Below are 25227 nucleotides of genomic sequence, written 5' to 3'. Positions count from 1 at the left end.
TATTTGTCAAAAAATAAGGATGTTAAAGCACGTCTGAGATTAAATTCAGCTGACTAGATGAAAATTCAGTCAAGCAATGAGGATTTAAAAAAAACAGCAAAAATGTTAGGCACAGAGAAGTGGTAGGTTTATGGCAGTTATGTGGGATAATATGTAACCTTTTAATAGATGTTATAAAATAAAATACTTGACAGAAAGGCAGTGTTTGATAGTTGAGATTTTCTTTTTAACTTTCCGTGTTGTTTGGAATATATGGAATATGTCTGTCTGTTCTGGTATATTAGGAAGAGTTAAAGAACAGTCTATGTGCAAGGCTTATTAATTTGGGTTTGTATCTAATTTAAATGTACTGTTTATCTCCGCAGCACTTAGTTTTTAACAGGAGGATAGTAGTTTTTACATTCTCTCAAGCTTTCTTAGAGAGAAATGAATCAAGAGCATTGGCAGCAGGCCAATGAAGACTGTGTAATTTCCAAATGAAAAACATTCAGGATCCAAGCTAGAAAGCCTAGGGTGGTAGTCCATTATAAAAATAAACTTATATTGGCAAAGAGGTGCATATCTTTGCATTGCAGTGGCTGTGTGGGAGGAAGCACATTGCACCTGGGTGGAGTTGTTACTTTAGTAGGGTTTACATGCATGACAAAAACTGCACAAACATTAATACACAAGACACAAGAGGGAACCTGAAATTAGGTGCTTTTCATACTTACATATACATTCAGTACTTGATATGTCAATTTTCCAAAAGAGTTAGCAGGATAGGAAAGTGGTGAGTGTGCAAATACTGGAGATAAATTTGTGTCTCATTTGACTTGTATCATGTACCATGTTTGAATGGGTGCAGTTATACTTGTTCTGTATTATATAGTCTTTCAGTATTGTAATGTTTTAGCTTGTGTCATACTTCTGAGCATGAGCATCTAGGATTTTTAAGGACAGGGCAGAAATTAGGTGAAGCCTTAGAATAGCAAGTACTGTTTGGTCTGTTTTGACAACAAAATTATAATTTTGGTGACTCCAAAATGGAAAGCATTGTATAATTATTATTTGGAATTTCCTGAAACAAGGTAATAGATGGATTATTTTTAATGGCAAAGTGGTTTGCTTCCTTAAAAGGTGGTTATTATATTTTTCAAGCATAGAAATAAATATATATATATGTATTTTTAAACCACTACTTGAAGCACATATTGAAATGTAAGTCAATGAACCAATTTCACCTGTAAGAATTCAATGTCAACTCTTAGTTATAATCCATATAGACACTTTCACTGTAACTTGCTATCCTTCAAAAGAATGTTTGTGTGGCCTGTAAAAATACTTTAAATTGCATATCTGGAAACTGTAGTTCAGAGGAGACTCTATCTTTAAAGAGATGTGATAATGTAGATTGGAACAGAACTGCAGAATCAGCTTGTGCAGGGAAATTTGAAAAGTATTTTATCTGGTGGTGAGCTATTGTTTTCCGGTCCTGATCCCTTCAGGAAAAAAAAGAAGAGGAAAACAGATATGCAAACCTAATGAACAAGTTATGTATAAATAGCTGCTCAGACACATGTGCATGTGATAAGCTTACTCATAGACAGTTGTCTTAATTGCATTGTGTGTTTGTGCATGCATTGGTCTTGCATGAACGCATGGTGCTTACTGTTAAGAATCTGGCCATAGCTTGCTTTGTGTTGTCATGGTCATGGTGTGTATATATGTTTGTATTGCTTACAAAAATACTCTTTAGTTCTTTTGCTGTGTAGTGAATAATATTCAGGCAATAAAACCTCTCTAGAAATATTTTTGCATTTATTTACTCCCATTTATAAATTCCATTAATTGTTAGCCGTCCCTTTTGCATTCATGGTAATTGAGGCAATGTACAGTCATATGCATAGGTTAAGTAAAATGAATCATATTTTTTTGCTGACTTCCTAGACATGAAATTCCTGTTCCTCACCATCTATTTGTCGACTACTTATCAGAAGTAGTAAGTTTTTTTTTCTAGTTGTGTAATGATTTTAATGTACTTTTTTGTAGGTTTGGTTTTGTAATAGTAATTACAAGGACTTTTTGACTGGAATTATTATTGTGTGACTTTAACACACACTAACACACATACACACAAAGATGAAGGGGTAAAGAAAGCTTTGAGAGTATGGTGGTGGTGTAAAGATTTTTCACCTGATGCTCTAGTTGGGTCAAAAAGCAACTAATTGTAAAGGTGCTGCCTCCCCTTTCTCCAGGACATTACAGCTGTAAACACTCTAAAGTAAATCTCAAGCCCTTCATCAAAGGCTGTAGTAGAAGCAGAATAAATGATACTTGTCATATTGAAGTCTGTTTCTTTTACATGCCTCAACAGGAGATACTGTAAGCCTGTTCTTCCTCTCCTTCCCTCTTTTAGCAATAAGGAGTGCTGTTTACCTGGGAAAGAAAGAAGACCTGGATATTGCGTGGGTGTGTATGCAGAAGAATATGCGTGATATGCAGAGAGGCAGAGTCCTCTTCACGCACATGGCTCAATTGATTAGTGTCGGAATTCCATGTGTGCTGTGCTTTCAGCATCGAACTCACTGTGTGCTAGCTGTCAGAGATCCCCTTGCAAAGTGGCAAGGGTAGTTGCAGGTTTCTCTGCACAGTATAGGAGGTAGAAGAGAGGTTCAGAGGATGATCTTGCATGAGTCAAACATAGGAAGACTGGCTAGTAACTGTTGAGCAACACTAAGTATGGAAGATGAAGAAAACATTTTGCATGGAAAAAGAGGGAATAGTGTGCTGTGACTTTGAAGATAAAAAGGAGCTAATGATAACTGAAAAATCAAATACTGTCTGGTCTTTGCTGTAAATATAATCACCCTTTCACGTGTATAGATTCTCATCTGTCCTTTTTCCATCCCATTTCTTTCCTTGACCATTTTGAATGGTTAAATACAGTGCATTTCTGGCCAGGCTGCATGCAGAAAGACTCCTCATCAGAAGCACAATTAAGTGTCCAGTATCTGCCTGACTCACTGGAGTGTTGTGGATATCGTTTTGTTAGACCCTTTACAGTACACTGAAAATGTGTAGTGCCTTATCTGCACCGAGTACTGCAAGCACTAAAGATGGAGAGAATGCACGCCTTGAAGTATTGCACTTTGAATCACTTAAGTTTTTAAAGTATGAGTGCAGCTAACTTAAGAATGTCTTGAAATGTGCTTCAGGGAGAGCAACACTTATTACCACAGTAATTTTTATGTAGTGCTTCAGAAAGAGCTTTAGAAGACCTAGCACAAGTGCAAGAGGAATTTGGTTATTTTCTTCTTTAGAAACCTTCTTTGCTTCTATTTTAATAACTAGAATGAAGCTTAAGTTCAGAACAAAGACATAAACAAAAAATTTATTAAAAAAAGCTTCTCCAGGGAGTTTATTGGAGACTCTTATCTGAAAGTTCACCTGCATCTTTAGTAGACCACTTACTCAGAGTGAAGGATGCGTGGGCAAGGTGTCTTGCTGGCACTTTATGCAGAGTGACCTTTCTTTTATGTCGGACGCTTAAAATGACAATATTTTTCTTCACTTCTAAAGCTGTGGTTTTCTGGGATTTTGTTTAGAACTCTATTTCAGCAAAGCCTTAGTTGTTTGTTTATGGTAGGGGAAGTTGAGTACATTTGGATAAGACAATTTTCACTATAATTAATGGGCATCAGGAAACATGACCCTGTCTAGATAAAAGGGAGTTCTGGATCATTAAGATTTAGATAATGGAAGGGGTTATATGTGAAAAGCAATTGTCTGGTATGACAATAGCAAAAGAAAAATGGGGTGGGAGGGTTTACTTTGTTTTTAGCTGGTTTAGAAAACATAAACACAGCACGCTTAGTAAAACTCTAGCAGACACTATGTTTGGAAATTATGTAATAACTCCATATAGGCTGTAATGATATCCTGAAACCCTGTATTTAAACTAACCTGAATTACAATGAGAGATAAACAGAATATTTACCCATCCCTTATGAGCTGCTGCTGATATGTAAATTTATTCTTCTACTTTGCACAAATATACTTTTGAGCTACTGCTTAAACACTTCAAGGTCCTTAGCCAAACAGTTTTAATGATGCCTCCAATATTATGAAAGTGTGACATTTGATGAATGCCTTGTATAGTTGTGATATCGGGGAAAGTGTAAACAAAAAACGCACATCAAGTCATCGTGCAACACCTAGATAATTTATAATTTTACTGTTTATATCCATCTTGACATTTTTTATCTGCCAAAGGCAGGTTTCATTTGGAATCTTAATCTGAGATTTATTTGGTGGATCTGGAAATCATAGCTAGAGTTCCCACAGGAAATGGTCCATCTACCAACAGATTAAATGGCAGTCCTGCAGTTGTTAAGGGAGCTCTGCATTTAACACACATGCATACTCATTCAGTCAGCACTGTGGAGAAAAATTAAAGTAGTAACCCAGGTTTAGGAACAATGTAGCTAAAAAGTCCCATATTTGCTGAATGACAAAGGGTTATATAGCAGCATTTCATTTTATTATTCGTGCTTGAATTTCTTGTTTGCTTTGTTGAGTCTGCTGACGAATACTAATAAATGCCTGCAACAATCCAGACGAGAGATGCCTGGCAACAAAGCTATGCGGTGGACCTCCCTGATCTTCTCCAGTTCACAACCTGACCTTTTGAAAAATTGGCTGGGCTAAGCTGCAGAATTTGGGTGTAATGGTTATTGTTAACTCCAGCTTTAGGATTTATTAATTTGTGTGATCAAGACTTACCTATACTTCAAAGTTTCAAAAGACCAAACACAATCATCCATCCATTAGAACTAACATTGTGTTTCAGTGAATCCCGCTTACTATCTGCCTAGAGATTCTGCTGTTTTGATGCATTCGGAATATAAAAATGCTTTTTCACGTGTGAGACCGATCCAGTGAAAATCTGGTGTCTTCTCAGAGACTAATATTTTAAAATAACAATATGTTAATGAATTGCAAATGGAGAGTGGAATGCCAAAGGAAATGTCTGATATTTACACATTAATAAATGCATCACGATTAACTGCAGTGAATACCAAAATGATTGGCCACGTATTTTAAGACTTAGAAGCATTGCTCTATTTTAAATATTCACCAGTTTATGCACAATTGCTGTTTAGATGCAAAATAGGAGGGCAAAAGACTTAGTGAGAGACACAGGCAAGGGAAACATCATTACTAAAATAATCAGAATTCTTGGAGAATTGTAAAAAATTGCCTGTGCCAGAATAACTCCAACTGTTCTTAATCTCCTTCTCAATTTATTTCTTTATGAAGGGTGTTGCCAGGGTTCCACACAAGTACAGGTGAATAAAGAAGCATTCAAAGTAACACAGATGTCCCCTCGCTTAAATTGCTAACACGGAATGAATTCACTGTTCTCTTTAGATTCCTTTAAGAAAAATGAACCGTTAAACTTCTGAGTTTTGTCTGTATTTTAGCAGACAAAATATTTTCAAGCCTCGTGTGTGTGTGTGTGTGTGTGTGTGTCATGGGATATATAGCAAACTAAGACATTAATGCAAAATATAACTTCTGTTATTCTTACTTCATTTGCAGAGAACTTTCTCAATAAAGTTCCAATAAGAATACGTTGTTCTCTCTGATCATGATTTTGGACAACTTAAACGCTTAGCTGTAGCCAGAGGTCGAGCATTTGAATTGTATTGTTCTGTTAACCTGACTGACTTCTGAAACAGTTTTAATTGTTTGGAAGTTCTCTGTATTAGAAAGGTAGTCAATGTAAAAAAAAAAAAAAAAAAAAATTAATTTCTTCTGCCTACTATTGAAGTTACAGGAAGTTTGAATATACTATACACTGCACATCTGCCTTCTAATACAGAAGTACTGTAGTCTGTCATTGTGAAGGAAAACTATCATCATAAAGGAGTGTGGAAGGATACCAATTTAGTTATTTGAAATTTCTCTTATATTTTTGATTGTATAAATGTTACTTTATCATTCCTAAGTAAAAATGGTATTTTTTTTTTCTTGAAGTCCAATTGAGATTAGTTGCTAAAGCCTCTCTGATAGGAGAGAAGAATTTGAGGTCTCTGAGGAGGAGGCAGGAGCAGGAAGGGCCACCAGTGAGGTAGCACAGGCTCCAGGATACCCCATGGATATAGCACCTTGGGCTTTTGCAGCTTTACTTCTGCCGTGGCTTGCTCAATGACCTCGATCCAGTTACTTCATTACTGTGTGCCTCAATCTTGTTGGCTTTAAAATTACTATCACAGTGCTTATGCATCCCTTACATCTGTGAGAGTTTCCAGAAAATGTTGTTTTCAAGGCTTATTTCAGTGAACCTCTATCATTTGTTTCTTGAAATAAGAGCAGATACCCCATCTCAGTGTAAGATCCAGGACCCTTCTGAGTAAGAATTACTTAAAAGTAAGTTGATTGTCCTTATTCTTCTGTGTTGACCCATGGTGCTCTCAGCAGGGCCCACAGTTATGTATTGTTAGGGCATTGAGTACAATGCATCTAGGTGGCAATTTCCTCTTTGTTACTGCCAAGGGCTTGGCTGGCTATATGTGGAATTTTGGCTGGGCAGAGCACTGAGAAATAAAAGGAATTAGCTTTGTATTACAAAACTACTCCTGAGCTCAGCCTTCACTTATTATCAGGTTCTTATGACTGCCATTCTGCCATGCTACAGAAGTGATTTAGTCAGATCTTAGAGTCCTACTGAATAATCATCTTAAAGTGTGCCCAGTTTTCTTTAAATGTTAGAAAAAGTCTGTCATGAAGGGACAACTATTTGCTGTTGGTTGCAGCTTATTGGTTCTCGGTATACTACACTGCACTGAAGGGGCATAAATAATTGCTAACATAAGTAAATCTGTAGTAAGTCCAAAGATGAGTATAGCTGCACTTTTTCTTGTTTATTTGTTTGGGCAAAAATGTATATTGTATATACTAAATGTATATTGACATGTATATTTGTAGACTGCGCTTTTGTAATAGCTTTCCAGAAACAGGCATTACTTTCTTCTTGAAAATTAAATACAGCATCTTTTCTTGGGATTAACTCCAAAAACTTGTTTGCAGATTGTGGGAAAGATAAAACAGTGAGGAAAAAGTTAAAAATAATGAACAACCTTTGAGATATGCATGTAAATCATGTATGTTGCATCTGTGTCAACTCAAATACAAATGAAAAAGGAAATAACAGGCATTCTGAAAATGCATAAAACTGAAACCAACTCTTTTCCTTCCACTAGTGGCAGGCAATAGGATCAGATTTCTTCCACTAGCTTAATTTTCTTTCTTTGCATATTTATGCCTATAAAATCCTTTAATTTTGGTTTCCCACTCACTGAATGATTAAAAGGCATAAATCCTGAAAATAAGGGGTGAACTGTTGAGCAATCTTGAGTCTTTCACAGTCATTCTGTTTGGTAGACATTCCAGTAGTTATACAGCTGAGTGAATGAATGTTTGTCTTTGACAAAAAGGCTGACTCATCATTTTCAGCTCATGAAGGAATATTCAGCCATAGTACTAATTTCATTTGCATAGCTTGAAAAGTTAGTGGCTATCAGGTTCAAGTTTTTCATTAGACTTAAATATTTAATTTCTAGTTATTTATTATATATATATCTAAGAATTCAAGTCCAGTGGGATTAGATGTTATGAACTTAAGACAATCTCATAATTCATTTTTCACATGAAGCTATTAAAACTGCTTTTTATTAATGCAGCAGCTGTCTTGTCCTAACAACTTGTTAGAACACTTGCAGATGTGTGTGTATGGTCATACACACTTGCCCAGAAATTATGTTTTCAGAAATGTTTGTAATATTATTAACTTACAAAAAAATCTAGATAATTTGAATGTCAATAATAAAAAATAGCAATTAGTCTAGTGAAAATGAAAAGAAAGTCAAGTTCTCAAGTAATGGTCTTACACACTTGACAGTTATTGCAGCAAGTTGAAGTAGATGTGTGGTTTGCACTTAGGGGCAAGAGCAAGTATTTTTAAACTGTTGTAAGTGTGTCCTTTTATTCCAGTGGGAATAGGTTAGTTTGGTATAGGGGCAAGGTGGCTCTCTGCTTTGATAGTTTTGTTAGATAGTGAGTATTCCCTCTTGGTGTTTGAAATTCAAAGTTTTTGGTATTGTACAAACACACACACACAAAAAACATAGAAATTGAAGCTGTGTTGTTTTTAGACTGAGAAGAAAAAATACATGATTAACAGTAAATTAGAGTTTATCAATCACTGAATTTTAGGAGCTTTTAGTAATTGAGGTTGCAGTTAGTTCCTCAAATGTTCTGCATTTTTTAAAATGTTTTTAATCTGGCAGCATCACGTAGGAAGAGTAAGCTACTGAGTTTGCAGTCAGCTTTGCTCATGCTCCCAGTGTGTGTATGGCTCATTCTCTTCCTTCCTGGTTTTGCTTTTTTTCCTCTTCTGCTTCTTACTGCCATCCCTCTAAGGGTTCATTCATGCAGTCTTTTGCAGACAGATGAGAAAATGCTTTGTTTGTGCTACAGACCAGCTTAAAACAAATACTGGGAAGCTATAGGTAGCAAATGGTAAGCACTATTACACTTGAAGCTGGTTTGGAGCACCAAGGGCTTCCAGTGTCCCCATACTCATCTGCAGGCAGATCTGTTGCCAACTGTGTATTTTGCAGTGCTGCATGCATGTTCTGTTGTGTTTTGTTTGTTTTCCTTTATTGTTATTCTGCAGAGATCCCCTGCAAACCTCTGAGCTGATCAGAGTGGCTAGTGGGGTGCTGAAAGACTATAAACAGGGAAGGAGGTGCCCACCCAGCTTCTGCTGGATGACGGGACTGCTGAATATGCTGAGCGGTATAACAAGAGAAGCTACTGCCTTCTTAGCCTTCCAGGTGAATCTGCGCCTTCTGTGTACTTACATCTTCTGTGCACTTACATCTTCAACACTTCTTTCTGTATTATCAGTGTCAGTACAGGATTCTCTAATGCTGGGCTTTCCCTAATCTCGGTGCCAATCCCCCGCTTCTAAGAAGAAGCTATGAGGAATAGTGGCTGCCTGCAAAATGTGTTTGGCTCCATGCTTTTACTTGACTTTTAACCACTCCCAGCTTAACAACATTGAATTCTGTTCTGCCTTTACTATTTCAAGCCATGACAGCCTTATCTTCCCCTTACGTCCCTCACAATCAATTCCCAGCTTTAATTCTAGTGTCTTTATATTCCTTCTTCCTAACATTTGCTTTTCTTCCCCTCAATGTGAACAAGCTATTCATTCAAGATAAATACATACAGAAGATCAGCTGTTCAGCTTCTCCCTATAGTGAAATATTAATCTGGGCTACTGAACTTGTTCTATTTTATATGGAAAATAAGTTGTTTAGTGTACTCAAGAACCAGAATCAATGGTGGTGATACCACTTAATGAAAACTACAGCACTTTTTGCAAAGCTTGCAAGGCAGTTTTATGCTTTCTCTGATGTTCCTTGTGCAGCCTGATTATTGCAAATGCTACTTACTCCCCAGTGTGTCTCTGCAGCATTGGTAATTAGCGCACAATACAATTTGTAGGAGGCATGAGGAAAAGCACTGAAGTGCATTGATTAATATTGCCACTTAGTTTAACAGCAAGACAAGCTACCAGGTACCAAGGCCTAAATTACTTGGGGTGGGGGGTCATGGGCTATATGCAGAATAAAGTGGTTTTAAAAATAAAGAAGTTGCTATGCCCATTGATCTGACAGTGTTCAAAATGTCTTCCCCAAAGTATTCTTCTGACAAATTTAGCATATTGACTAAAAAAATGCATTACAGCTTTATTAAACAAGTAAAAACCTCTAACCTTAATGCCCTTGGGCAGAGCGCTTCCAATTCTGAGTGGAGGAGGCTGCCATCATCTTCTCTCTTACAAAGCCACTAGGGAAAAAACCAGACCCTCTGTGTTTCACCTAACGTTTCCAGGAATGCCACTTACAGGCTTGCTGTGATGCTGCTTAGTCTTACCCATGTGCTTGAGGGAGTTGAATCTGGATGAAAAGGTGTGCTGCAAATGTAAGTTGCTTGAAGAAGCAGCATTAGCATTAATAAATGCCAACACAGGTCTAGTCCCATTCTAAATTCTTTTTTTTCCAGCTGCTCTAACTTACAGTTGAAGGCATAAAATCTGTATCTTGACATGGCCTAAGGGTTTAGCCTGAAGTTCAGCTCCTAATGCAGATGTTTACCGCATCATGCAGACATGTTTACTTCATTCTGTTTTAAAAAAAAAAAAAAAAAAAAAAAAATCTGTCTGCTTACTTGACCTGTCTAGAGAGCTTTGCTGCTTCTTGGGAGCTCATATTCAGGAAGTTATAAAGAGGCTGCCGAGGCTCATCTGACCCTCTGTTACCCCCTGCTGCTCTTCCACATAGGCACCAGTGATACTGTTGGGGTGACCTGGGAAGTATTACATGTGACTATGTGGCTCTGGGGGTGATGGTCAAGGGTGTGGGGACCCCGGTGGTGTTATCCTTGATCCTGCCAGTAAGAGGGAAGAGCATGGAGGAGGACTGGGTGAAGTAGAGGAGAGGTCTTGTCCAGACAACTGGAAGAAGCCTCATGTTCACAGGTCCTGGTCCTCATGGGGGACTACAACAACGCTGATAATCTGCTGGAAGGACAACAGCAGCGCACAAGTGGTCTAGGAGATTTCTGGAGTCTACTGATGACAACTTCCTGACACAAATGATTGAGGTGCCAACAAGGAGAGGTGCTCTGCTGACCTGATACTTACAAACAAGTCAAATGTCAAAGTTGGGGGGCAGCCTTGACTGCAGTTACCATGAGGTGGTGGAGTTTAGGATCCTGAGAGGAGGGAGCAGGACAAAAAGCAGGACCTCAGCTGTGGACTTTAGGAGAATAAACTTTGACCTCCTCAGAGATCTGCTTGGAAGAATCCCATAGGATACAGTACTGGAGAGAAGAGGGATCCAAGAGAGCTGGTTGATATTGAAGGATTACCTCATCCAAGCTTAAAAATGGTCTATCCTGACAAGCAGGAAATAAAGCATGTATCAAGCAGGATGTTGTTTTCCTTGAATTTGAGTAAGGCTTTGGACTCTGTATCCTATAACATCCTAATAGAGAAGCAAAGTATGGGTTAAATAAGTAAACAGTGAGGTTGATTGAAAACTGGCTGAATGTCTGCACCCAGATGGTGATTGATCAGTCCAGTCCAGTAGGACGCAAAGTCCACTAGGAGGCAAGTCACTAGTGGTGTACTCCCAGAGTCAAAATGGATCCAATCCTGTTCATGGTCTTCATTAATGATCTGGATGAGGGAGCAGAGTATACCCTCAGCAAGTTTGATGATGATACAAAACTGTGAGGAGTAGCTGATACACCAGAGGGTTATGCTGCCATTCAGAGGGACCTCGACAGGCTAGAGAACGGGGCAGAGAGGAACCTCATGAAGTTCAGCAAGCGGAAATGTGAAGCCCTGCACCTGGCCAGGAATAATCCCATGTAACTGTATATGCTGGGCACCAACTGGCTAGAAAGCAGCTCTACAGAAAGGGATCAGGATCCTGGTGGACAGCAAATTGAGCATAAGCCAGCAATGTGCCCTCATGGCAAGGATGGCCAACAGCATCCCAGGCTGCATTAGGAAAAGCATTGCCAGCAGATCGAGGAAGGTGATCTGTTCTCTCTGCTCAGCACTGATGAGGTCACATCTAGAGTGTCAAGTCCAGTTCTGAGCTCCCTAGTACAAGAAAGAGATGAACTTACTGGAGCAAGTTCAGCAGAGAGCCACAAAGGGACTGGAGCATCTTATGTATGAGGAAAGGCTGAGACTGAGCCTCGAGAAGGGAAGGCTTGGGGGAGTGGATCTTATCAACATGAATGATATCTAATGGAAGGGAATGAAGAAGAAGAAGCCAGACTCTTTTTGGTAGTACCCGTTGACAGGACAAGAGTCAACAAGCACAGATTAAAACACATGAAATTCCATCTGAATTCAAGGCAACAATTTTTTACTATGAGGGTGATCGAACACTGGCACAGGCTGCCTAGAGCGGTTGTCAAGTCTCTGCTTGTGGAGCTATTCAAAAGCCGTCTGGATGTGGTCCTGGGCAACCTGCTGTAGGTGACCCTGCTTGAGCAGGGATGATCTCCAGTGGTCCCTTCCAATTGCAATGGCTCTGTGAACTCTTTTTAGTAATGGCACTAAAAGCAGCAAATTCAAAAAATGGCAACTGTGAAAAAAGAAAAACTTATTAAGTTGATTACTTTCATGCTAAAGGGATGGAATCCCTTTTTTGATTTGTCCCAGTGTAACTTTGGTAGCTAATGTCATGTAATCTTCTTAGCATTCTGGAGTGAGAAGGTTTTTCTTCTCCAGCTTTCATATAGTGTGGATCAAAGGAGAGTGCAGTAATGCCAAACAAAGAAAAAAGGTTCATGGCAATAGTTACTGGTTATTGCAACAGATGCATTGTGCTTGAATTCTTCTACAGAATGCAACAGACTTCACCTGAGGCAGTTCAAATATATATGGCTTATAGAAAATGTTGATGCCTTCAAGAAGAAGGGAAAGAAAAGTTGTGGCAAGTGAAGTGTTGCACTTCCCCTTCAGTGTGTGAGAGTGTAATATGCAACTATATATATATACACATATCAATGCATCTGAAATGGGAGAAGTGGACAGGATGATGTTTGATGGGCAGTTCCTTATAATATAAATCAAATGGGAAATATATCTCAACTAAGTGTATGCCTCCCTATAAAAAGCTTTGCAAGTATTGAAATTCGGACTAGGTTAGATTTCAGATAGTACTAACTGGAGAGGATTCCAAATTTTGCCCTTATGTGTTGCCACTCCCAAGTTGGGGCAGGTTCTTAGAGTATAAATAGTGAATTTTTTAATGCCTGTTTCTTTAGAGATCCTCGCTACATACTGTAAGGTGGAGCAAAAGGTTGAATCCAGTTTTAAAATGCAGCAGCGCTTAAAAGGAAATCTCTGCTCAAAACCCTGCAGGATTTTGAGCTGGTGAACAACAGCATACATTTGCTCAAAGAATCCAGGTAGCTGTAGGCTGTGTTCAGTTTCTGCATTAGCTGTGAAGTGATCTGAGGAACACATTTCAATCACAGTACTGAAAGTAGTGTTTGGTTATACTTGTTAATGAATGTTTTATCAAGTTATGGTCCCCACATGTTTATTACTGCTCAGAAACAAAGATTCTGATGTGCTGTTGACTGTTGTTCCTCTAGTACAGAAATCAATGGTTCTAGTTTAGAGGAATAGTGAGAGTCGATTCAGGTGGATTTATGCTGAAGTAGACAAGGAGAATAGAGGTGTTCAGTGGGTACAATAACTTTTTCCTCAAGGTAGTAACACATAGCTTTGAATGGGAACTTGTTAAACTGACTATAGCCAATCGACAAGTAATCTCTCTGTGCCCTTGGGATGTTTCCTGTGCCATTGGCTGTGTCTTTCCTTCTTCAAGGAAAGAGTAATCTATTGCAACAGATTTTAGAGACAGTCTATAGTATTTTTGACTTGGAATCTGTGGGTTTGTGTCTTACATGCAGCATGACACCTTGATACTGATTGATGTGTATTTTCAGGCTATTTGTAGATGATTGCAACTGTATAGACAGTTTCTTGTTATTTTTTAAGAGGAAGTAACAAGTTGGATCAAAGAACATATACCGTACAATTTATCCAAAATGTTTGGAAACGCTAACTTTATTGAAGGAGCAAAAGCTCCAGTGTTTGTTCACTACTAATCTAAATGAAAGAATGAAGAATATATGCACTTCTTTCCCTTTGCATCTTTTTTAGGCTTCTTCTTCCTCATTTTTTTAATGTAGTTCTATAATTAAAACTTATTTTTCTTACTTTATGAAAGAACATTCATGGTATGTAGATCTTGCTTTCTTTTAAATACCTTGATATGAGAAATATGTCTTAAAAATATCTAGTGGCCAAGCTTAAGAGAACTAACTATCACAATCAACATATTAATCAGATAATTTTTCCCTTTGACACAATTTGTGCTTTGCATTCTTCAAGTTCTTTATTTGTATGAGCCTGTACCTTACACTCTCCAGGAGTGAATAATGGGGCCTTAAATTTGTTGTTGCTCTTTACAGCTTGCTGATATTCCTTTTGTAGCCAAAATGGATTTGAAAAAGACCTCTATATAAGTAAGAGTCTAGTTCACAACCTGCAAATTTCCCTGTCTACAGCAGAAATTCATCATGTCTTGCTGGGGTAGAGCTGATTTTTACAAAAGATAGGTAGATAATTTGCTAGGGTCAGCATTATTTTAGGCAGTCATTTAAGGGGAAGAGGGATTAGGAAATGGTGATTAATTTTTCAGGTTTCCATGAGAAAAATCCAGTAAATAGGTCCTAATACCTACATCCATGCTCTAGATAACACAGCTCTCAGTCCTTAGTGAGATGAGGAGTCTGAAACTAGAGTACTTTCTCCTTTCTGCTACAAATAAGAATATAGCAAACCATTTTCGAATGAGAAATCTCAAGTTTGTGCTTCTTTCTCCAGATGAAAAACTGTGTTTGCTTCTATTTCCAATTAGAAACACGCATCCTGGAACTGAAGAAAGAAGACTTTTGTGTTGAGTTTCAGCTTCATCAGAATTCTCAAAAAAACCCAGAATTTTTCATCCCGGCAGAAGCTGAAGCATGGAAACTTTCAGATTTGCCAGTAACCGGTCAAAGAGGAGCAGCCCCAAATGATTGTAATTTCAGTCCTGAAGAATCAAGGTAAAAACAAATATCCCTATATATAGTTTTTCTAGATTCAAATTATAGACAATATGCATATGGATTTTTGGATAAAGATAGGAAAGTTTAATTCCTAACTGCAAATCAGTAAGTCAGCTTTTTACTTAGACTCACCGTATCTTTCCTTGTGGAATGCAGCACTTCACCACTTTATTCTCTGGCACTGATAGAAAATATGATCATGGCAACACACTGCAGGGATTTCAATGATTTTGATCTCTCCAGATAATTTTAAAAATGCATACTGAACAAAATTAGAAAAGATGATCTAAAAGTCTAGTAGTATCTGTGGCTTTACACAACAGGCACAGCGTACCCTAAGTATGATGAATGAGTAGGAAGCAGGAATAAAACAGGGTGAAGTCCAGATGAAGCTGGAAGAGTGAAGATGAGGAGCTGTAATACCTTGTAGGCAGTCTGTGACAGGAATCTGGACAAGGGCAAATATGGTTGAAAAGTGTAATACAAACTCTGAAGATTTTATTCTGTCGTTAACTTTGGTCATTTATTGTCATTCATTTCCCTCTATGGCCCTCTACTGCAGTCTTAAGAAACATATACACTCATGCTATATGTGACATAATATATGAAGGTATACCTAGCTGACTAGGGAACATCCTACCAGTTCTGAGTGAATTAGGCATTCTGAAGCCCAAGTCTTAGCTGAGATGATAGATTTGCTTTTGAAAATGGGATCAAGGCTGCAGACCCCTAAGACATACTTTTGAAAAATATACTCTAATTCTTCAGTTGTCTGGCAGATTCTACACCTGGTTTTGTTACCTTTAGTATGATCTAGTGGTGACCCATTAGGCCCAAACCAGTCCATAGTACTGTTCCATCTCTTGCTTTTTTTTGCATTAGGGCTTGAGATATGCTGGTAGGGCAATGCATCCTGTACTAAAAGCCAATATAATCCTGAGTGCTTAAGCACAGCTCAGCACAGAGTCAGCCAAAGATTGTTGCTCCTGCCTTTCACCAGTGCCACTCACACTGGCAATCAGGCTGGTCTTGAACACCAAGATTAACCTCCCACAGCAGTCAGCATGTTGAACCGTCTTGTCTGCAAATATATTGCATGTAGGATCCTAAAGTTATAGGCCAAAAACTCAGTGTGGTAGATACTATATACACTGCACAAAATCTGTACTTCCCCAAATAGATTGCAATTAGAACATGAGAAAATATCTTGATATAGAATGACCCAGGAAATATTGAGTCAGTGGTGATTTGCATTATAGATGATGGCCTTAGTGTACCATCATTGTGACTTGTCAAGTTTTCCTTTAGACATCAGGAAGAAAACATTTGAGGGATTGAAAGATGATGATGAGGTATATTCAAACTTGTTCATGGGAAGCACATCCTGAACATGGAAAATGCACAAAAAAAAGCTCAAGGTTTGTAATGTCTAGGCAGTAGTATCCAGAGGCATCTATCACAGTCTGAAACAATACTAAATGAAATTTGCTAGACAGAGCAAAGATGAAATAGGCTTTGAAGCATCTGGAAAGTGAAGACAAGCAGTTTAAGCGCTCTTCCCCCCCATATATAGTGTAATGCACTAATTAAGTACTTTTTTTGATGTGAATCTCCCTGCTGTCTATGTATGATGTGCTTTAGGTTGCACCATAGTTTGCCTGCAGAATATCTTAACTTCCTTCTTAAAGAACCATAGAGAAAATAAATCCAGTGGAAGCAGCTGAAGAAAGGGGTGGCTGAGTACAAACAACTGTCTACCTAAGAGAATGACTCTTCGGAGCAACAGAGAGCTTTCCTTTTCTTTCTAGAATGTGAATTATACATAATGAAAGTAAGGTATACAGCAGAAATAGGAGTTCAGAAGGTATAGCTTTTCTGTCGCTACTCCTTATGACTCATTGGCTATGAAGCCTATAAACAGAAAACAGTTAAGGGAAGCAAATGTTAAAAATATTTGCTAATCCCCCTTCTAATCCATTTATCTACTGATTTTGCTGCCATCTTACAAGTTAGATGTGAGTTATCTGCGAGTATCAACAGATAGTGAAGGAGTTTTATAAAAGTCTTACCCTGAGACGGAATTTTTGTGGCCATTGAATCTTGTCTTATTTTTCCTTGTCTATGACTAAATAAGTTACTGTAAAACTCTGTGAGTGGTATACAGTATGGAATTCCTGTTGTCAGTTATATTTAGAATAACAACATCATTTTACAGATTTCTTCAAGATGAAATCCTAGATCTTGTCTTCTGGATATCCTTATTTCACTTCATGTGGAATTGTCGATCCTACCAAAGAATTTGGTTTTTTCAACCTGAACATTAATTTGATCCCCAGATGTTTCATTACTTTGCCACTCTGTCTTAAGCACAGGTTTTCAATATTTGCTTCCCTTAAGCATTTTCTGTTTATAGGCTTCATAGCCAATATATATTCATCTGTTTTATGCCTTAGTACTGTAGTATATTTATTTACTTTGCCAGATTTACAGGTTTTTTTCAGAATTACAGAATTAAGAAGTGACAGAAGGACATTGCTTTTACTGGCTATTTAATACATTTGCGATGGTTAACAAGTTTTGATAATTTATTTCTGTGTATTTTGTTTTGGGAGGGGAGAGGAACTGGTTTTGCATTATTTTTCTTTCTTTTTTTTCCCCTCTCCTAAACACAGCACCATAGAAAGAAAGGCTAATAGGATACTCCCTGAATTTGTATCCTCATGGAAGGATGCTGCAGATTTAGGTGGAAAAACAGAAACTGCATTCCTTTTAAAAGAATTGGACACTCTGAGGGCCAAAAATAAAAAGGTACAATTGAGATATTCAGATCACAGTATTTGCTCTTTTATGGTTGTCTTACAAAACATACATTTTAAACTGTTCCTAATTTAGTTTTGTTATTTATTTTAGTGCACCAATCAATAGCTTTCTTGTCATTTTGAATTCTTAGTATCTGTTTAACAACTGCTTCTCTGGAATTAAAAAAATCTTTCATCCTACCCTTTGACCTTTTTAATCGGTGACATAGGTTCTTGCACCATGGATGAAAACGAAGGAGGACCAAAACCAAGGCCAGGATTTCATTAATAGAATCTGGAGGTCATGCTTCTGTACACGTGGTCCAGATAATGAATATGCCCTGATACCTCCTCTTTGTTGAGGGGAAAAAAATTCCATCCTACTCGCACATTGCATTGCTTCTAGCATTAGTAGCAGTTGCATGCACCTAAACAACAGAAAAGTCTATAGTCTTTCCATGAAGTGTCATTGAATATTCAATGGCAGGCTCAGATGAGCTTGTCCGAGAACAGATTTAGTGAATTCCCAGTTAAAAGAAAGGCCTCAGCATGCAAAAGAATAACAGTTTTCTATCTGGCGATGCACATGAAAAATTACGTATTTACACCACAATCTCTTCAGGCTGTGATGTCAGTACTCTTGGAAGAAAATAGGCTATTTATGCAGACACTACTTGCATTATATTCCATGTAATTCTGAACTTAGTGAGAAGGACCACAGCTGGTGATATCTGAAGAAGAGAATCCCAAGTGAAAATAATGGTACACACATTGCTGCTTGTCTTGCAGAGTAAGATAGGGCAGATGATAAAAAAGATATTTTTAATATTTGTCCTTTAAATAAATAAATATAATTAATTGAGCTTCTGTTGTATTGCTTAGTGTTTGTATTTTGGGTGTAAGGAACTATTATTTAAAATTTTGTTGTGGTTAAAAGAGCTAGTTGACTGTTTCAGCCAGATAAGAATCTTACTGTCCATTTGTTCAATTCAGCTTCAAGATAAGCTGTCTGAAAAGGACAAGGAGCTGAAGACAATAAAACTGGACTTAGAGCTGCAGGAGAGAGCTACAGAAGCTAAGATTGCAGAAAAGATTGCAGGTACAGTAGGCAAGCGTTTAACAGATGGCCGTATGGCTCATACAGTACCCGCGGTTGCTATATGACGTGGCCTAGTGAATGTTAGCTTTATTTGCTAAAGGAGGGAAGATTTGACTTTTTTTTATGTGTTTAGAGTTGCTTAGAAAATAGGTGGCTTTAACATCCTGGTACTGGTATTAGCAGGAGCTTTACCTGTATTCATACTGATTTGGGCATTAAATGCATTGTTAACACCATGTCAATCCAATCACAAAAAGGTTGTTTGTTTTGTTGGAAGGTCCTGAACAAACAAGGGGAAATAATGATTACCAGTGCCTCTACCTTTCAACCAGCAGTTCAAATACCACTTATTGTTTTAGCTTGTTCAGAGCAATACTACCCCCTCCCCGTGTATGGTGATAGTTGCACATTCACCTCAACTAGAGACATGCACTTTTCTTGAAAAATCTGTTCTTTTGGTAGTTATAATAAATTTTTGTCTGATGATGGTATGTCTCCAGTGAATGAAGTTTATACAAATTCCCAAAATGAAAGGTTTTTAAGTTTATAGCTGAAAGTAAATGCATGCTTATATTGGTTGTTACTTGTTCTTTGGGCAGACACAGAAGAGTGGAGACAGTTTGTATTCTACAATTTTGGAAATTTCTAAAGTAATGAAACTGAGTACTTTTATTATTGAAAAGTAACTGTGTGTAAAGTGTACCGAATGGATGAAAAATACTCTGAGGTTTTCTGAGGAATTAATGGGAGCGCTTTTATAAATTGATCATATCATTTGTTTATAAAAAAAGTGTAAGCTAGGTAAAATTGTGTCCTCATAGACCACACACACTTCATATAGTATTAATAATACTAATGCCTGTCCCCAAAATGTTGGTAATGAAGGGAGGAGTAACTGTCTTCAGGAAAATGGAGCAGAAAATGAACTCTCCAGCTGAAAAAACAGATGGCTGACTTTCCACTTAATGTCAAACTCCTGAGAATACAGTATTCTGTGTATATTATAGATGGAAGAGAGAATTCCTAGATGTTCTGTGGTGGAGGAAGGGCAAGGCAAATCTAATCTACATATTAGGAAACAAATTGAAATATAGGCATAATTTTATTCTTATTTCATTTTGCATAAACTGCTTGCTTTATTTTCAGAAGAAAAAAAATCCGCACTGTGTATCATAGTTATATCCAGCAGCCGAAGGCTAATGCAAATTGTTTGGGTTGAATCCCAAGTCTTCTGTTTGTTCCTGGATATTTGCACAGTGTTTTACCTCTGTACCTATAATAGAGAAATATTCTCTTTGATATCGGTGTTCATTGCTCATTAAAACCTGGAAAGAAGTGTGTGTCAAAAGGTGTGTCAAAAACATGTTTAGTTTCATTTTTATGTATACAGTCGAAATATTTGTTAGTATTGTTTTTTCCTACACTACTGTTTAAACTTTCTAACTATGTCCTATGCATAATATTCTCTTCAAAATTGTATGGCGTGCATATGGATATAATAATTAACATAGTTATTCCACTTTAAAAGGAAGAATAAGCCAAATTTTAATGAAAGATACAATGTGTAATAAGGATGACCTTTAAAAAAAATACCCTTTTTTCTCCTTTTACGAGTTCAGGAAATATAAAATCCTTTAAATGCTGAGAGAGGGCAAGAGGCTCCTTACTACTTAAGCTGTTTGCCAAAAGGAAGCATCGTTAATATTTCATGGTTTTTTTGCTTCCTGACTTACAGTTCTAAGAATGTTACCAAGTTTGGATGAACGTTTTGAAATCTGGAATGTTGTCAACCAAACTGAATTTGTGGAGGTCTATGTGTCTGTCTCTCATAAAAGCCTTGGGGCAAGTTCTAATGGACAAGCAGAACCTAATAAGGAAGACTCAGTGTGTTTAAGAAAAACTTTTTCCCCTTGTGTTAAGTCCTTTGAGGAAAGGAGAACACATGCTGCTGTGATTTCATGTTGCTAGTTAATGTTTAATTACTGCAGTGTATAACACATGGTAGAGTGAAGCTTGTAAATATGGGTGTTTGCATTTTTATTATTACTTAGTACTGACTTTATGATAAGAAAATGACTCCACAAAATTATATTGTAAAAAACATCAGAAAGGTACACCATAAAAATGTTATCTCCTTTGAGGAATATTACAATTCTATTTTAAAATTTAACCCTCTAATTGATGGGTTTTACCTAAACAAATCCCATGGAAAGAACAGAAAAGCTGAAGACAAAGGCCATTTTAAAATGAAGCTACAACAGTCTTCAGAAACAAATAACCCAATGCTTGTTGCTTTATGATTTTTACTTTGTTCAGACAAAGAAGTGAAGAGAAAAAGTATATATTTGTGAAATGCTTCATAAGAGAATAAGAAAAAGTAGGGTTAAGACAGAAGATATACATGATGGAAGAGAATGTTTAAAATTGTGTGCAGTAAATAACCTATTTTCAGAAGGTGTTTATTTTAAAATTTTAGTAGCCTGGAAAATGGATTTTTAGAACTTCCTTGGGTTCCTATCTCTGTGTCAGGTAGCTATGGCTCAGGAATTCACAGTTTTGGTTGCAAGCTTTTAAGCATTAGAGACTATTGTTTCTGGTGGTCATAGTTGCCACAGGTTCCTGCTGCTGCTTCATTATTCTTCTGTTGTATTTCCTCTCATTATAAGCCAATGTCAGAAGGTACCATTGTTTCAGTCCTCATCATGTAGAGGAGAACAAAGGTGGAGGCAACATTGGGAAAATCAAGGGAAGAACACATCATAAAAGAACAGAGGCTAGGATAATATAAGGAAAAAAGGGAACACCATATGTGAACTGGGTATGAAGAACAGACAAATTTTGAGATGTGGGACTGCAGAACTTTCATATGTTGAACAGAAAAGGGAATGGGTGCACTCTGTGGGAGGGGAAAGGGGGAAAGAGCACACATCTTCTGAGGACAGACTGGAAGATGAGGATGGAGGCATTGCAAAGGAGTAAGTCTTCAAAAGAACTAGCAGAGAGAACAGATCTCACTTTGGATGGGCATAATAAGTGACTTCATTTTTTTCTAATAGAAGAATTATACAGGGGATGTATAAGAACTTTAGAGGAGAGAGCTGGTTGAGTGTAAGTGAGAATTGTAGAGCATAGTGGTAGACTTTCTAGACTGGAAAAAATACTAAAGCCCTGGTCTTCTCAACAGTAACCCCCACCATTACTGCAACAAGATATACCATAGTTGGCATCACAGCCTCGGCTCTTGGAATATTTTACTTGGTATCACAGTGCTATATATTGAGACTAAGAATAATTCTGAAGGAAAATATAATAAAAAAAATTTCTCCTTAAATCTTGCTGTAGCAAGGTGAACGAAAATATAATAAAAAATATTTCTCCTTAAATCTTGCTGTAGCAAGGGCTATTCTGGGGGGGGAGAGGGGAGGGAGGGTGCCAATATCTAATAGTAATGTTACCAAAATTTAATACTTCTTGAAATCAGAGTCAACTCAGCGGGAAGTGGATTGAGTCCAGACTGGCTAGATCTGGTAGGTGTTACACACTACCTTCAGTGCCTGAAAACTGTATTAGCATTCTGCAGATGCTCTCTGAAAGACCAAAGCGGTGATAGGAAATATAGTGTGGAAAAAGGGGAAAGCAGTACTTCTAATACTGTTGTATATGTTATACAGCTTTCAGTCTCTGGGAAACGATGGCAATATACCTACAATGAAGTCCCCTTTTTCAGGTCTGTTTTTACAAAAATGTTGAGAATTAACATTTGTGGTATTACGGAATTCTTGAATACGGTATGGAAATGTTCATGAACATTATTTGAATTTTTCTAAATTAACTTGAAAAAAAATTACTGAATGCATATGCAATAGTTAATAATAAAATATTCAAGTGGCTATTAGCTTAGAGTTAGTTTGATTTAATATCCCATAAGGTAAGAGGAAATAAGTAATCTTGCCAGTAATAAACTTTGGGTGGCAATAACTTCCAGCACAGAAGAAAAATATTTTCCATTTCTTCAAAGCTCATTTTCGAGTGCCTTTTTAGATGTTATTTTTTTTTCTTGCATGTCATCCATTAAAGATTAGCTGTGGAAGGTTGGAGCATGGAGAGATTATGAATGACAGAACAACTCCTGCAGAATAATAATCAGTTTTTGGTATTTAATGCTGTTTGACTTTTGCAGACACATTTCTTATTAACCTTTGGTACAAACAGAAATCCAGGTTCCTGATATCTCATGGAGAAGATGAATTCAAGATCCTCTTCCAATTAAACTGAAATAAGGCCAATATTGGGCTTTAGCCAAAAGAACTCAATAGTTCCCAACCCTGGTGTTTATAAACCTAAATATGAATGATATTTTACAGTTTAAGTAGGTAATGCATATACTTCCCTAACTCAGTTTTCTGTGCATAATTCATTTGTATATATAGTCTCTGTAGTTCTTAGGGGGTTTGTCCTATTAATGCTTCATTATGCAAAACTATTTCCTGAATATTTTTTCAAAATATTTCCTGGTAAATAACAGAATTTTGAAAATAACTGTAGGATTTGAATCCTCTTTAGGGGAGCTAGACAAACCATCTAAAGGACAGGAAAAAAACCCCAAGGTGGTGTTCTTGTGACTGAGAACATCTTGGCTTAATTTTTAACAGCTTGATTTGAAACAATGTAATTTTACTTTCAGATTGTTGGAATTGTTAATTGTCAAAAAGTTGCATGCAGCTCTTTGAAGTACAATGTACAATGAGCTGGCATAGGTTAAAATGTAAATTCCTAACCTATTTATGGGTGGAGCTTTTATGTGAAAAGCAAGCCAGTATCTTCTGCATATTGTTAGGATTAATCTGGCCCTTCTCTCTTCCCCACTACAGTGCTAGATGAACATAAAGAATTGGGGTTTATTCAGGAATAAAAAGGTCTGCAAATAATCTACTTTTTGGGGTATTACAAAACCTTTTCTTTAACCTGTCAAATTATAAATCACAAACTTTAATGCAACATTTATATTTTTCCCCCTAAAGTAAATATTCAGGCATCAGTAATTATTCACTGAAAAAAAGTTTAACAGCATTATGGTTTGAATTTTTAAGTCAGCTGTGTTTAGTGTATTAGAAGCAGAGGCTTAAGTATTGTACAGGGATTGGCTTTCACAAGAACTGCCTTGGGGTCTGTGTATAATACTCTCTCCTATTCTCTCCCACTTTATTTTTTTTTTTAATTGAATTGGGATCTGAGTACACAAAGAAAACCCTATGCAGAGCTGCCACTAAGCAACTTTAGCCTTTTATTAAGAACACTCTGTTTATAGCATTGGAAGTGTAGGAGCAGATGAATGCTATGTACTAAATACATACAACAAACACAAAGCAATAAAGAAGTCACTGTGTTCTATCAGTGTTTGTTCAGATTGCTTTATCTATAAAGTCACATTTGGGTGTAAATGACTTGTAGTCTATAATTCCTGGTATAGACCAGTGAAAACTCCTAAGTAGTTTTCCTATGATCTTCTTATCACTATTTTGCTTTTATTTTTCAGTTATACATCGTAACTGAAAGAAAATGAATGGTAGCTTTCAAAAAAAAAGCTAGGAACTTAAGTTGTCCGTTTCGTAATAGAATATTTCAGCACTATTTTTAAGTCAACAGTAAGCCCTGGAGCTCATGGTAGTTTGCCATTAACCTGGACGAGAACTGTGTAAGGGCCTTAGGCTTTGAAATTTTCTAGGGATTATCCGCATTTTGTAACATGTATGTGCAGAGACCAATTAATGACACATTTTAAAGGCTTTCATAGCAATGCAGTAAATCTTTTTTTGTTTGTTTGTTTATTGGGCTATGATAAGACTGATTTCTTATTTAAGAATTATGAACACAGTTATTAAACCTAGTAGAAAGAAGTCTCAGAGAATTTTGATTCCTAAAATGACTAGATAACAAATACATACATGTTTGTATTTCTCTAAGGAGAACAAGCATGTATCCATATGGTTAAATAAAAATTTAATCATAGTGGCCCATCTGGAAATGGCAAGGATAGTTTCCAAGTCCTCCTGTGATTAGACAGACAGAGACCCAGCAATGGTGGACTGGAATGAGAGAACTGATGAAAGTGAAAATCCAGTGCGCTTCCCTAATTCCTCACATTCATGTAGCTGCTACTCAGAAATCCAAACTGAAGACACAACAAAAATCCCTAAAAAGCTTCGGTTAAACCTCTATGTAGGATAAATTTCAGCTGACAGTTTTTTCGTGGAAGCAACTGAGCAGGATAAACAAGAAGCTCATTGCGGGAATCTTGACTTCTAAGTATGACTTGGCCAAGCAAGTTCTTTCATGTTTCTACTTTTCCTTCAGAATAATATACATCTCCAAAAGGCATAAAACAGAAAATATTCTTTGCTTCATTTTTCTCATGAGTTCAACATTCACTCCTATGTTAGAGCTGTATACCTGTATGCAACAGAAGTTGAGTCATGCATCAAAAAATTTTTTGAGTCATTAATTATTATTATTTCAGTCAATTCTTGAATATTTAAGATGCTCAGAGCCTTTTCTGTAAAAACCTAT

General features: G+C 37.0%; 1 protein-coding gene across 2 annotated transcripts in view; it reads left to right on the top strand.

Moving 5' to 3' along the window:
* Positions 1–25227, top strand: part of MIPOL1 (mirror-image polydactyly 1) — a 199332-nt gene that overhangs the window by 38537 nt on the left and 135568 nt on the right. For both annotated transcript variants that reach the window (XM_069783941.1, XM_069783940.1), the window contains exons 5-7: positions 14574–14760; positions 17436–17571; positions 18555–18660. In XM_069783941.1, the coding sequence (XP_069640042.1) occupies positions 14574–14760; positions 17436–17571; positions 18555–18660 (429 nt within the window). The remainder of the gene's footprint in view (positions 1–14573; positions 14761–17435; positions 17572–18554; positions 18661–25227) is intronic.

The sequence above is a fragment of the Haliaeetus albicilla genome, chromosome 5, assembly GCF_947461875.1.
Source record: "Haliaeetus albicilla chromosome 5, bHalAlb1.1, whole genome shotgun sequence".
Lineage (NCBI taxonomy): Eukaryota > Metazoa > Chordata > Aves > Accipitriformes > Accipitridae > Haliaeetus > Haliaeetus albicilla.
Note: the sequence above shows the minus strand (reverse complement) of the source record. Positions and strands in the feature narration are given on the sequence as shown.